Source organism: Gymnoscopelus braueri (assembly GCF_963280865.1).
Source record: "Gymnoscopelus braueri genome assembly, chromosome: 14".
NCBI classification, from domain to species: domain Eukaryota; kingdom Metazoa; phylum Chordata; class Actinopteri; order Myctophiformes; family Myctophidae; genus Gymnoscopelus; species Gymnoscopelus braueri.
Genome location: NC_137619.1, coordinates 431,162 through 446,733, shown reverse-complemented (window position 1 = coordinate 446,733; position 15,572 = coordinate 431,162). Strand labels below are relative to the sequence as shown.

Below are 15,572 nucleotides of genomic sequence, written 5' to 3'. Positions count from 1 at the left end.
TTGCATTGAGAGCTGCAGTTCATCGTTCTAACGGACCTCGAGTAGCGGCGCTGTCTCAAAAGTGGCCGTGAAATTTGTAGTTCCCATGTGTCTCTATGGGCTTAATTGTTGCAGTTCTGTAAACTATTGTCTCACACTACACTACCCATAATGCAATGCAATTAAGTTGTCTCACCTTTTGGTTGAACAGGTCCACAACAGATGAGGAGATACACCACTACAGAGAGAGAGAGAGAGAGAGAGAGAGAGAGAGAGACTTTATGTGGTGAAAACCAGATGTGCCCAGGCAGTAACTACAGATTATTTAATCAAATCCAGGGTTATTCAAGTTCATGTAAATGTAATCAATTCATTTGGTTCAGTTCAGTTATCATTTTATAGTTTATTACGTGTTATTACGTTTATTTCAATAATCTTTCACTTTGCAAAGTATATAAGTTCTAGCCTCGCGTTGCCAGACAATATCACACGACACACTGCAGAGGGCTAAAGTGCGATGCAATTTTGCAAAGGCAGATTCGTCTGGAACCAGGCTATATAAGTTCAATATCCAATTACTGTCATGACTAGCAGACCTAAATGCAGATCAGAGTCAAAGAGTCAAAGTAAAGGTATTTATTCACTATGAGTGAAGGGGTTAGGGCATGGGTAACTCATGGTTCTATGGCAGAGGGAAAGGTCATGAGTTACAGACATGTAACTTGTACATGATGGTCTATACTATAATACATGCATGAGGAGGCGTGGCTTGACCTAGCTAAAATGGTGGTTGTGATGACTCATCGCTCTAATAAATAGCAGTGACCAATGAGGTATCTATGTGTATACTGTATATCGACAGTGTCTCAGGACGTAGAGTGGCTGCTTGGGAACCGGAAGGTTCCCGGTTCGATCCCGGGCTCCCCCAGAATTAGTGTCAAAGTGTCCTTGAGCAAGACACTGAACCCTAACTGCTCCTGATGAGCAGGTTGGTGCCTTCTGCATGGTTTCCTCTGCTGTCTGTCTGAATGTGTGAATGTAATGCACATAGTAAAGCGTCTTGGATAAAGGCGCTATATAAATAATAATATAAATGCACCATTTACCATTTATTTACTATCTATATCTACCTATGACTGGAAACCGGTGCACCAGAGCTTGTAGCCAAGCCTACACACACACACACACACACACACACACACACACACACACACACACACACACACACACACACACAGACAGACAGACAGACAGACAGACACAAGGGTGTCAAAGTGGGACTGAGTTACTAGGGCCCCGGGTGGGGGAGGCCCTCGAAAAGCCTGGATTGAAAAGTTTCTTGCTGAATTTTATTTTAATTTCTAATTAGTGCCATAACTAAATTAAGATTAGCTGAATTAAATCGATAGAGACTGAACTTTGTATCTAAAACTTTAATAAATGAGGCTCTCTGTGGCTCTCTCACCCCTTACAAAAGATTAAAATGGTTTAGCCCGCTCCCTGCGCTTAATGGGACAAATACGCTGCACTTCCTGTCTAGAGCAGATACGGAAACGGCCGGTGTGCATGCATGTATGGGTGCATCCACACATGAGATACAAGTTGACGCTAGTGTCGCAAGCCCTTGTTCCGGTTCCGGTTCCGGTTCCGGACATTTCTGGCCGTTACTCAATGAAAAGCGTAACCCGGATATGAGCTTCAGACGCGCATCGGGACGGTCTTTCCGTTTTTTCCCATAACATGGGAGTGGATGGGACTTCCTATGACTTGTTGTATCTTATGTGTAGATGCACCAGAAGTGTGTGTGCAAATAACTGGATATAATAGGCGGGCTCTAGAGTCTAGACCACGTATGAACACTGGACAGTAAATGGGAAGCAGGCTTTGCAGAAAAGCCATGCTGCCGTCACAATGTTGTCATTCAAAGTAAGATTCCCTAAACGCAGCTATAGCAGCTGATGCTGTAGAGTAGCTAAATAGCAGCATCTGCTGTATCCGCTCTAGACAGGAAGCTAAATAGTAATGTCTTTCTCCAAGAAGGTTTTTAGAAAAGAAAACAAAGGAAGAGAACAAGGATTTTGGGGAAACAACTCCTAACTAAGTACATTAACTAAAGTACTGTACTTAAAGAGGTGGTGCCATGGTTTTGCACTTTTTCTGTTTTTCATGTGTCTATGAGGTTGATAGAACTTCATTAAGCCCCCTGGTGGTGTTTTTATGGGCATTGGTGTCTTCTCTGACTATTTTAGTTTCTTCCTGCGGGCTGAAACCTTGAGGGTCAAACGTTCCAATAGAAAAACAGCCATTTAATGATGCAGTAGAAATATACCCTCCCCCTCATTATCATAACACAACAGGTGTGGGCTTGGCTAAGAAAAAGCATGTGTAGCAACCATAGACTGTATAAAAGAATGGACAGCCATTGGTTTCTACAGTAAATGAAGCCGATTGTTCAGGAATGTGCAATCCGCCATCTTTAATATATACCATTGGGCACGTCGGAAATCAAACGCTATTGCTTGAGACCGGACATGTGACCAGGGAACCGGAAAAGCTATTGGTTGGGTAGCTTGTCAATCAAGAGCGGGGGCGGGGAATGAATGCTATTGGTTGTGTAGGTTGTCAATCAAATCATCCCGCCCCTCCTGGAGCATTGCCTACTTTATCGTCAATTTTAAAATAAATGGGACCATAATTTACCAAAACACATATCATGATGATTGAAAGGAGAAGCATATAGTATTTATGACAATGTTTATTACGGTAAGATAATCTAGTCGAAAGTTCGTCAAAAACCCATCCGCGGGGGCACGGTGGCGCCTGCAGTAACTTCTTTGTCTCTTCTGGGCAGCCAATCACGGTCCTGCAGTCACTGCTTGTGGTCCTTAATTCCCTGCTGGATTTACTGTTTCACTGACCAGTTAAATCTTTCCCCCAACTCCCGGACCCGCCCCCGTCATTCACTGCTTGAGCAGCGGCCAATCCCCCGCCCCCGTCAGCAGCGGCAAATCTCGGTCCTGGATTTATTGTTTCACTGACCAGTTAAATCTTTCCCCCAACTCCCAGACCCCATTCCTAGATGAGGAAGAAGGAGGAGCATGATGAAACAGCACAGAAATGATTAAATAAAAATAAAGATTGATTTGATTGATTTTTACACTTTGTCAGCTTGTTCTTTTGTCATTCCATGGTACATCATGATCTAGTAATTGTATTCGTTTTTTTTACATAACCTGCAGTCCATTTGGAAATTAGTTGGCTGTTCATTGCAAGAGGAAGTTACAATCTTTTCTATTTTGATTAGCTTACTGCCTTCAAAGTACCCAGGCTGTGCTCCAGTATTTTATTTATTGTGGGTAATGTATTTGAGAACAGCAAAACCGATCATGTATGAGTTTATAGCCCTGAAACATGACTGTCATATCGTGACCGACCGTCATGGATGAGCTCAACTTGGTTAGTTTGCTTACCCCATGGCTACGGATTTTACAATTATGTACGTTTCCTCAGAAGTACCCGTATATTCCGTATTGTTCAATAAAAAGCATTTGAATCCGATTGGTGGCCATTTTACTCCATAATCTTTCAACATGAAATTGCACTCCGTTACGTTATAACTCTATGAGAAAATGGCCACCAATCGGATAAAAATGCTTTTTATTGAACAATACGGAAGATACGGGTAATTCTGAGGGCCCGAACATAATTCTAACATCCATGGCCAGCCCTTTATATTGAAATATGAACGTTTATGTAGATGAATGAAGCAGTAAGGGAAAAGTGCAAACACCTGGTTGAAGTTCATCCATGACGGTAACAGAGCTTGCGAAATGACTAGCAAAGACATGGCTAGCATGCAGACAGAGTAAGACCGCATGGCTCATTTGCATATCCTCGTGAATTTTAAGTAGCCATGCGGTCTTCATTTACTTGTAACAGAGTATTTCTGTATTGCGGTATTGATACTTTTACTTAAGTAAAAAGTTTGAGTACTTTTTCCACCACTGATTACTAGCAATAAGCAATAACTTGGATAACAATGACACGATTGCAAAATGTCGGCTATTTATTATTACCTACATAAGGGAGTTAGGGGAAACAAGAGCTCGTCATAGTGTCAACATTATATTATATAAGCAAAATATAATGTAGGCTACCAGAGTCACTTAGACAGATCTGCAGTCATGGTGACACATAAGATAAGTGTCGAGCGCCTGTCAGCAGGCTGCCGTTTCATCTGCTCTGAGTGTTTTCTTGTTTGAGTGTCTTTTGTGAGCTTTTTCTTTTCCTATAAGGGGACTTTTTGTTTCCTTGGCTCTTAATATATCCTATGGATAAGAACATTGTATATCATTCATTCATTCCCATTGGTGTAATGTTTTTTTAAATGTTTACCATGCTTCTTTTTATTGACCTCTGTAAGTATGAATGTATTGCACTGGAGCCGTTGAGCAAAGCAAATTTCCTTCGGGATTAATAAAGTATCTATCTATCTATCTATCTATCTATCTATCTATCTATCTATCTAGGGGGTCCTCGTAGTTACTACAGGGGGTCCGAGATATAAAATGTTCTCTCTCTTTTTTTCTTCTTTCTTTTACGCTATACCAGCATCCCTATTTTGCGGGGTAACCTACATTCACCGAAAATAGCCGATCTACAAGCTGACAATGCGTCATGCTGCAACAGCTTGTAGATATGCTATTTTTGGTTAAGAAGTTTGGTGGCAAAAAAACAAGTACAGAGCCAAATGTCGAATGATTAATGCTTTAATCTCAACGTCAATTTTAATGTTTTCCGAATGAGAAATACAAATGTATTGGCTACTATAATAAGCACATCATGCTGCTATTACCCTGACATTATGCAGAGTATAGGCTATACATGAATATTCTTTTATTGCTCAATGATGAGTTTGCCTATTTGTTACATAACTAACAGAGTTTGGGTAGAGTTAGGGAAAGCGTTCACAATCACACTCTACAATTTTATTACACTTCTTCTTCTTATCACATAGCCAAAATATAATGTAGGCTATACACTTAATAGAAAATTGGACAATGTTTAGCTGTATGTCGGAAAGAAACCGTGCAGGAACATTAAGTCAGCCAGTAAAAGCTCACGTTCTGCTTTGATCAGGTTAATGTTAATGTTATATTATCGGCTGCCTACAAGCATCGTTGAACTCGTGGCTCAACGTGCCCTCGGTGTCTCGTGGTAATTATTAATGCTTTGATCATCTCATCAATTGTAAGTCTAGAATGACAGATGCAATGAATACAAGAGTATGTTACGTTATATATACAGTATATATGCTACAAGCAAGCAGAGCCACATTGAACAAAGTTGGCTCGGGCAGGAGTCGATCCCGTCCTCCCGGTGCGTGTGCTTTTCTTTGATTGGCCGAACGTTCATATTATAGCGCTCCGACCTCGACAATCAGGCGATGTCTTTGGCGCAGTCGGTAGCGCTGTCGCCTCACAGCTAGAAGGTCCTGGGTTCAATTCCCGCCGGGGACGCTATGGGCGCTGGGGGCGTGTCTTCTCCTCCGTGTTATCAGCGCCCATACCCTAGGTGGGGTTGGCGAAAGGGCCTACTCTGTGTGGAGTTTGCATGTTCTCCCCGTGTCTCCTAGGGTAGTTAATACCCTCACAAAAACAAGTAATCCTGGTCGCTATACCGCCTCCCCCATGACAGCCGGGGCGCCTGATGGAGGGGAAGGAACTGGTTGGAATAAAGTGTTCCTTCCACACGCTACGTCCTACCGGGGAAACTCTCCCCTGTCAGGTGACAAGAAGGTCAGTTGGCTCTCATGTATTGAAGGATTCATGAGCTCGGCCCTGGCCTCCCTAGGCTGTGGGGGACTGGTGTAGCGCTGGTGTAATGCTGGTGTAGGGCTGGTGTAGCGCCCAGGATCACTTAGGAAATTGGCACCGGGTGAAAAAAATGGGTTACAAAAATCGTAGGATAAAAATTATAAATAAAAATAAAAAACCCATCCGCTTACGATGAGAGAATATTCTTTCTGACACCTGCAGGGGTAAAACAGCGCCATACAGGCCATTCATATGAACTGTCTCTCTTCCGTATCGGCTTCAATGCAAATATGTCAGGCTGGCCCCTTGGTAGCAATTAACGTAGCATCAGAGGGGGGAGGGGGTGTGGGGAAAAGTAAACACACTGAGAGACAGAGAGAAAGAGAGGGAGAACACTTAGTAAAACTCACGCTACTAAAACAGATGATTTAAAGATCAGTACTTCCATATTGCATGGTCACGTTCGTAAAAAGGTTAATATGAGCGATCCAAAAACGTAATCCATTCATTAATGTCCCAAGCAGTAGAGATAGGGTAGCAATAAGTAGCCAGTGATTAACTATCAGACTTCCTGTAGTGGCTTTTCAAAATAAGACTCACTGAATAGTAGAAAGCACTATGGTTACTCAAAACAAGTTTTAATTTGAAGTTCATACTGGTAAGTTCCTTTCTTTCTCTTACTTAAAATCGGCAACAAAAAAATACGCTTCCATTATGTTCTTAATAATAAATAAATAAATGCATTTGCGCAACTCAGAGCAAAATGATTGATAGTAAGGAACCAAATGTACCCTTACATTGCCCATTTGGTCCCATCTCTCTCTCTCTCTCTCTCTCTCTCTCTCTCTCTCTCTCTCTCTCTCTCTCTCTCTCTCTCTCTCTCTCTCTCTCATATATATATATAGTAAGATAAGATATATATATCTTATCTTACTATCTTACTACTATCTTACTATCTTACTATCTTATCTTACTATCTTACTATCTTACTACTATATCATTGACAAAAACTCAGAAAGTTCGTGCGGGGTAAGCAAGCCCAGGATCACTCCATTTGCCCCGAAACTTGCCACAGACTGTTGATCAGAGCTATGGCTATGTTTTAGGCATCTTACCCCACCTCGATCAGTGGACTCTCGGTTTGATTGATTCTCTGATTTGCCTATCAGACCCTCAGCCTGATCTGGCAGGTTGCCATAGCAACCAGATACAGGAAGTCTGACCTCTTTATCACATGATCGAGGTTGGGAGGTTGGGAGGATGGGACTAGAGGTTAGGGCCGCAAAGCAAAGCGGGGAGGGAGGAGAGGGGAGGAGAGGAGCCGAGAGGAGAGGAGCATGACGTGTGTGCAGAGCTATAATTAGGCCAAGTCGCCGTCATGGTTCAGAAATATCTCTTACAGAGGAAATTGACTATTTAGAAGGGATAACAGTCGAAATGTTTAGGAACGATGAGGATGTGAATCTGTTACACACACCGCTAAAGCATGAGGAGGAATTTGACTATTTAGAAGGAGGAAATGTTTGGAGAGTTTGGTCCAGACAGCACTGGCCTAGTCACTCTGCACACACGTCATGCGAAGTCCAGCCCCTCTGGCCTCTCCTCTCCTCTCCTCTCCTCTCCTCTCCTCTCCTCTCCTCTCCTCTCTCCCCGCTTTGCTTTGCAGCCCTAACCTCTAGTCCCAACCTCCCAACCTCGGTCATGTGATAAAGAGGTCAGACTTCCTGTATCTGGTTGATATGGCAACCTGCCAGATCAGGCTGAGGGTCTGATAGGCAAATCGGAAAATCAATCAAGCCGAGAGTCTGATCACTGATGGAGGTGGGGTGAGGAGCCTAAAACATAGCCATAGCTCTGATCAACAGTCTGTGGCGGGTCTTGGAGGCATGTGGAGTGATCCTGTGCTTGCGAATCCCGGACGAACTTTCGGAGCTTTTGTCAATTATATAGTAGTAAGATAAGATAGTAAGATAAGATGCATATACTACTATAAGACACTTTGTGGCTGTCGGTCCACGATCCCTGGCATAGACGGAGTATATATATATAAATAATAATATAAATGGAACCAAATGGACCCATAAGGTCCACCTTAAACCTACGTATATGCATTGGCTATTTGAAAATAGCAGATCTACAAGCTCACAACGCGTCGCAATGCGACACGCTGTGAGCTTGTAGATCTGTTATTTTCAAATAGCCAATGTATAGGTTTCAACTGGTTACACTGATTTTGATATTAAACTAATTTTGCTGTGGATCCTCTGTAACCCCCTCAAGGAACCCTGGGGGTCCCCAGACCCCAGTTTGACAACCACTGCTCTAAAGCATTTTATAAACAACTGGGAAGGGCCATGGGCAGTCCTTTCATGAGTAGGAGGATCAGGCTCTGCACCTGTTTGCATCCTACCTGACGGGTCGCTCCTACCAGGTGATGCTGAGCGGGTCTGCAGTCAGAACCACACAGGCTCACTACTGGGGTTCCCCAAGGCTCGGTTCTGGGTCCTCTTCTTTTCTCTCTCTACACTACATCGCTTGGTGCTGTCATCCACTCCCATGACTTTTCCTACCACTGCTATGCCTATGACACCCAGCTGATCCTCTCATTCCCCCCCTCTGACACACAAGTGGAGGCACGCATTGTCTGGCTGACATCTCGGAGTGGATGTCAACGCACCACCTGAAACTCAACCTGGACAAGACCGAGCTGACGTTCCTCCCAGGGAAGGGCTGTCCGCACCGAGACATGGCCATCACCATTGATAATGCTGTGGTGACGTCAACTCGGACTGCGAAGAATCTGGGTGTGACCCTGGACGATCAACTGTCGTTCTCGGCAAACATCGCATCAGTGACACGGTCATACAGATTCCTCCTCTACAACATCAAGAGGATTCGCCCCTTCCTCACGGAAAAGGCAGCCCAGGTGCTCATCCAGACTCTTGTCATCTCCCGCCTGGACTATTGCAACTCCCTCCTTGCTGGTGCTCCGGCATCTGCCATCAGACCTCTGGAGCTTGTTCAGAAAGCTGCGGCTCGTCTGGTGTTCAACCGCCCCAAGTTCTTCCACACAACTATCCTTCTCCGTTCTCTACACTGGCTCCCCGTAGCGGCTCGCATCCAGTTTAAAACCCTGGTGCTAGCCTATAGGGCAGTGAAAGGAACAGCTCCTTCTTACCTCCGGGCTATGGTCGATGGTTACACCCCTGCCCGACCATTTCGGTCTCGTCGCTCAAGGGTCCTTCTAGCCGATCTACACGGTCACGACTGTTCTGGCCCCATAGTGGTGGAATGAACTCCCCACTGATGTCAGGACAGCAGAGTCACTGCCCATCTTTCGCTGCAGGCTGAAAACCCACCTCTTCAGGAAACACAACCCTTACTCTTCGCCTTGCCTACTTATTGTTAACTAGTTGTACGAACTCTTGTTTTATTGTTGTATTGTTTTATTGGATCTTGTTTAGTCGATACACTTATTTGTTTTAGTTCTTGCTCATTTGATTTTGCTATTTTGTCTCATCTGTTTAAGAAAGTAGGTAGCTGATATATTGCACTTTTACCTTAGCGTTAGGTAAACTCTTAGTTACTTGTTTTAGCAGAACATGCACTTAAGACTTCTGGTGATTAGTAGTTTTGTTCCCTACCTATGTTGAATGCACTTATTGTAAGTCGCTTTGGATAAAAGCTTCTGCTAACCTGTAATGTAGGAGGAGGGACTAGGACAGGTAGGTGGTCTTGTAGGAGGAGGCGGAGGGACTGGTTCAGGTGGGAGGTGCTAAGGTGAGAACCAGGTATACTTAATGAACTGGAGGCATGTCCACATAAGCATAATTGTAACACTTTCTGTACACTTTTTTGAAAAAAATCTTCCTCCTAGTATCCTCCTATAATTTGACAAACCTCTGTGGCCATCGTGTCAGCAAAACTGCCTGGTTCTCCTCAGCGGATGGAGCAATTGATCTGAACACAGCCATTGACCATTACCATCTGAACGCAACTGCGAAGCCCTTTTTTCAATTTCATAAAATCTCAGCTTATTATTAGTGTTTATGTGTCAAACAATGGGAGATCACACTGCCAAGTTTCGTGCGAGAAACAAGCAGCAAGGCCTATGAAAAGAAGGCCAAACGAAGCGCCTTCACACATTGCCTCTTGGAAAACAGCCGATCTACAAGCTCACAACGCGTCCCCACACCCACCTGCACTTTCACAACCAACGCCAAAACACACTACCACCAATATTGCCCCTTAACTGCTTATAATAGGCGAACATGGCAACACCAACTTCTGCACTCTGCCAGGGGGCCACATTCCGCGACGGGACACACGGGGGGATGCGCAACAGGACGCGCAATAACCCCACGCTTGTAACTTTCGCCTGCGCACTTCACCGGGTATGGTCTAGTAACCAGAATAGGCCTACCTGATGATCATGTTTTAGGGGGGGGGAAATCACTGAAAATCATGGCACCCCGTCTTTAAGTAAGAGGAATTTTTACTTTACTGGAGTATTTCCCATTTTCAATACTTTTACTTCTACTCCATTACATCTCAGAGGCAAATATTGTACTTTTACTCCACTACAATTATTTGACAACTTTAGTTACTAGTTACTTTGCAGATTTACAAAACGTGCATGAACCACTTCAGCCCTATATACATTTCGCTCATTTGAAAATAGCGATGCATTGTGAGCTTGTAGAACTGCTATTTTCAAAAGATTTGTATACATGTTGAACATGTGAAATGGGACATTCTGCATTCTACTCTAATGAGTACTTTTACTTTTGGTATAAGTATAAGTACTTTTTGATTACCGGACTTTTAATTGTGACAGAGTATTTCTACACTGCAGTATCGATACTTTTACTTAAGTAAAAAGCAGTGAGCACAACTAAAACTAGAAAAAGATTTTGGCCTCCTGGTGGCACTGTAATAGGCTAATGTGAAAAGGGTGCCATTTCTTGCTAGGCCGTGCACGGCAATCGGACACTGCATTCATGATTTGAGGCATTTTGTTCTAAAAATGTGTTTTGCTAAATTTGACCTGCTGGTGGCGCTATAACAGGCCTCAACATAGTGTGAATCTGCGTGGAAAGTTTCACCGCAATCAGACGCTGCGTTCATGATTTGTGGCATTTTGTTCAAAACAAGCCACTACTGCAAACTTTAGATGTTAATCTTAGCCAATCAGGATGGAATATGAAAAATCAAACAGATCTGTCTTGATCACATGACTATAGAGATCATGTGTACCAATTTGCGTGAAATTTTGATAAAATGGGAAGGAGTAATATTTTAAAAAAAAATTTACATAATAATTATTCATGGATGTGTTTAGCTTGCTGGATAACTGATGGTGAAATCAGTGAGGCCAGTACAAGTTTTGTTTAATGACTATAGAGATACTGTGTACTGATTTACGTGATGTTTGGACAAAATCTGTAGGAGTACTGTCAAAAATGTGTTTTGGAAAAAGCGGCCTCCTGGTGGCGCTATAACAAGCCCATGTGAAATATTTGGGGCAAAGGTTCTGAATTGGCATCCAGAGAGTAGTCAGGTTCACTATGTTACAAATATATAGTTTCGTTGAAAGTTTTTGGAGATTTGCAAAACTATACATTTTTGAAATCTTCAGAGCATGGGGAATCCAAAAAGCTATGTTGCCATTTGCACAGACACCTGCATGGCAACCATTTTGGACGTTCAAAATGGCCGCCATAAGATACATAATGTACGCTATCTTGGCTTCTAGACAACCTAGAAACGTAATTAAATATGCTAATCCTATGTTTTCTGGGTCAAGGAAATCAAAATTGAAATCAGAATCTTGTAACGGCGCCCCCAGGCAGTGGCCAGGGAAAGAATGTTGCTTCTATCTGATATATTATTTTAGGTAATATTTTTTTTTCTTTTTTTTTCTTAATAGTTCAATGTGAATGAAAATAAATGCATTCTTCCCCAGCCTGCTGCTGCACATGTGTACACTGTGAGATGATGCACAATGCGGTATATGATTATGTGTGCATGATTAAGTCACTGTTTAGTTATAAACATTGAGTAATTGGGGTGCCGATAGTCTAGCCCGGAAAATCTGACAAATCTGCCAGTGTAAAAAAAAAAAAAAAAAGATTAGCCATCTACACAGTGATATTAGTCTGGCCACACCAGGCTACCGATAGCCGAGTGGTTAAGGCACAGACCACATAGGCTCGAGTTCAATTCCCGAGCCCGGCGGACTTTTGCTGCGTGTCACTCCCCAACGTTCTGTCTCTGTTTCCTGTCTCCCTTCACTAAAGACCCTAAAAAAAAAATATATATATATATATATGAATATATAACCCTAACCCTTTCCACAAGTTAGTCAAACATACAGGTATCACTGAAGTTTCTGCACTTGCAAGTGCAATGCATGGGTAAGGCTTGCAGCAGCATCGAGCTGTGTTGCATCCAGCGGTGCAGACACATGTTATTAGCTCTACTAAGCATCTGGAATTGGAGGCAGTGACGACAAATTATTGTCCTCGATCTTTCATCAAATTTTCTTTTTCAGAGGATGGCAGTCATAACTCGGTCCTTTGCTGTCCCTGCTTTCATCAAGATGTGTTGGTACAGCATCATGTGGAAGTAGGTGATCAGCAGTAGCAAGACATCAGTGTCTCTTGCAGAGACAATGGTCGCAGTACTGCTGCTAATGCAGTGAAGAACAATTCTGGTGTACAACATTGCAGGACATACAAAGGGTACGGGCTGGGATGTGTTTGTAGAGCTTAACAATCTCCTTAAGGGCCTTGGCTAAGGTCCTGAACTTAGTGACCTGCACTATTCAGGATGCAGAAGTGTTTTTCTGCAAATTGTATGATGTGATGAAAACATTGAAAACATCAATGCCGTTTGGTCAATCATGTTCAGCATGACAATAATAACACCAAACAGAGATTCTCTCTACTTTCACATCAAGTGTTCTCACTTCCAGGTTTTGGTCTGGGTAGCAGGACCACTCGCAGCACCTACACATGTGTATGGAAGATGGAGGACAATTTGCTTGTTCCTCAACTCATGTCACTGGCTCCAGTTCCAGATGCTTATGTGGAGCTAATCACCTGTGCCTGCACCACTGGATGCAAGACCCGATGCCGCTGCAAGCCTAACCTGTGCACTGCATCTTGCAAGTGCTGAAAATCAGTGATACCTTTATGAATAACTAACTTGTGGAAAGAGAGGTGACATGGCATTATTGCACCATGGTAATTGTTGAATTTCTGGACATCATGAACATGGACTTAGTCTCTTAGTTCACCTTTAAAATAAAATTAAAAGAGCACTCGGGTGGCACGGTGGTAATGCTGCTGCCCACCACCCTGGAGGCTGGGGGTTTGAATCCACAGCGGTGCATTTGGCTTGGACAAGCTTGTGTCCGTGTTCGGTGGAGGCAAGGGAGTTTGCATGTTCTCCCCGTGTCTCCTAGGGTAGTTAATACCCTCACAAAAACATGTAGTAATCCTGGTCACTATACTGCCTCGCCCTGGTCAGCCGGGGTGCTTGATGGAGGGGAAAGGAACTGGTTGGAATAACGTGTTCCTTCCACGCGCTACGTCCTACCGGGGAAACTCCCCCCTGTCAGGTGACAAGAAGGTCAGTTGGCTCTCATGCATTGAAGGAGGCACGAGCTCAGCCCTGGCCTCCCTAGGCTGGTGGGGGGAGTGTAGTGCCCAGGATCACTTAGCAAATTGGCACCGGGTGAAAAAAGGGTTGCAAAATCGAGGAATAAAAATTAGAAGAAAAAAAGGGTGATATTTTTCACTACACGTGGGGTGGCACCTGTCAGTGGGTGTTGGGCGGGAGGAGTAGGAAGAAGACTCGATCTCCTCCCGTTGGGAGCTTCTCACTGGTAGGTGAGCCAGTAGGATACAAAAGCAGTGACAACACAGAAATGTGTGTGTGGGGAGGAATCAATTGGCATAATGACTAAATTGGGGGGGGAAAGGAGTAAAATATATATCTTACTTGACAAAAGCTCAGAAAGTTCGACCAGGATTCGGGAGCACAAGATCACTCCACATGCCTCCAAGACCCGCCACAGACTGTTGATCAGAGCTATGGCTATGTTTTAGGCATCTTACCCCACCTCCATCAGTGATCAGACTCTCGGCTTGATTGATTCTCTGATTTGCCTATCAGACCCTCAGCCTGATCTGGCAGGTTGCCATAGCAACCAGATACAGGAAGTCTGACCTCTTTATCACATGAGTGCTATTAGGGCCGCAAAGCAAGCGGGTTAGGAGAGGAGAGGAGAGGAGAGGAGAGGAGCCGAGAGGAGAGGAGAGGCCAGAGGGGCCGGACATCGCATGATGTGTGTGCAGAGTGACTAGGCCAGCAAAGGTCGCCGTCCTGGTTCATAAATATCTCTTACAGAGCCATGCCACGGAAAAAAATCTATCTCTGGGCAATGGTGTCTTAACTTTGAGCCAAGAAGACACCAGCCAAGTTAATAGGGAAGAACTTGAACAATACAATGTGGGCAAGGATAAGAGGACGATGATGTGAATCTGTTACACACACCACTAAAGCACGAGGAGGGATGACAGAGGAAATGTTTTGGGACGATGATGAGTTTTGGACTCTGTCTGGACCAACCTCGGATCGGGCCTAGATGTCAGGGCCGCTTCGCGGCCCTGACATCTAGTATTAATTTATTATGAATTTAGATAGATATAGATATATGGATGGAATAATAAGTTAATAAAACATCAACTGATGCAAAAACTTGAACACATCATCAGTGTTGTTACTAGGAGGCTCTCGGCACTGTGGGTTGCCTCCGGGCCTGGCTTCTCCTTCGTCTGACCAGAAGTAGGGGATTTTCTGTGTGTTGCGTCGTCGTTGCTGCTGGGCACAAACATCTCACTCTGCCTTGATAGATTAAACCCTCCCTGCAGGTTTCACCGCAGCCTGTAGCAGAGTTTTCAGTTAATAAAACCTCAACTGATGCACAGACTTGGACACATCATCAGTGTTGCTACCTTGAGTAACTGGGTGTTTCGGGTCTTGCAACAGACACCCTCCTCAGATCGTTGTTAACGCTCCCTCTAGTTTTGTGACTGTGGGTGTCGCTAACTTTTTGGAGGTATTTACTCAATTATGAGGGAATAGGGGGCATATCGGGCAAATTTTCATTTAGATGTTTAACCCTGTCTTCTGCCCTGAGCCAGCCTAGTCTGGCAAAATGGGTGGGAGAAAGGTGGGTCATGGGCCCCAGTCCGAGGAGTAGCCGAATCAGTTTGTGTTGGGAGGTTTGAAGCTTAGTCTTCAGTGACATCGAGGTGTTGGAGTATAAAGAGGTGCAAGGGTTTGGTGGAAAAAGGGTCTGGAACGCGTCATGATTGGTTGGCCGTCCACCGATTGGTTGTGATATTGCCCTGACAACCAACAACAATCAATAAAACCCATGACTGTCCTTTCGGGCTATAGAATCTATCCTCCTGGAGATGGGACCCTACTGATTTTCACAACATGCTGTCAGTAGCCCCTCCCCGTTTCACTCACTGCAGGCGGAGACACGCACACGCACACACGCACACACACACACACACACACACACACACACGTGTGTGTGTGTACATACACACATGTAAATACTCCCCCCCTTAATTAAAAACAGGTAATTCCTTAATTTCGCCGTCTTATTTCCTTTACTTCCTAATACATTACTTCAACCTGTTTGCACCTGTGTGTGTGTGTGTGTGTGTGTGTGTGTGTGTGTGTGTGTGTGTGTGT

The 15,572-nt window shown here is 44.0% G+C and overlaps 1 protein-coding gene across 1 annotated transcript in view; it reads right to left on the bottom strand.

The window, feature by feature from the left end:
• LOC308100014 (uncharacterized protein) overlaps positions 1 to 12,263 on the bottom strand; it is a gene marked incomplete at its 5' end in the record, with an annotated part of 136,849 nt that extends 124,586 nt beyond the window's left edge. Inside the window, 2 exons of the mRNA XM_080448914.1 lie at positions 176 to 217; positions 12,170 to 12,263. Coding sequence (XP_080305040.1) covers positions 176 to 217; positions 12,170 to 12,263 — 136 coding nt within the window. The remainder of the gene's footprint in view (positions 1 to 175; positions 218 to 12,169) is intronic.
• Positions 12,264 to 15,572: the final 3,309 nt, after the last annotated feature.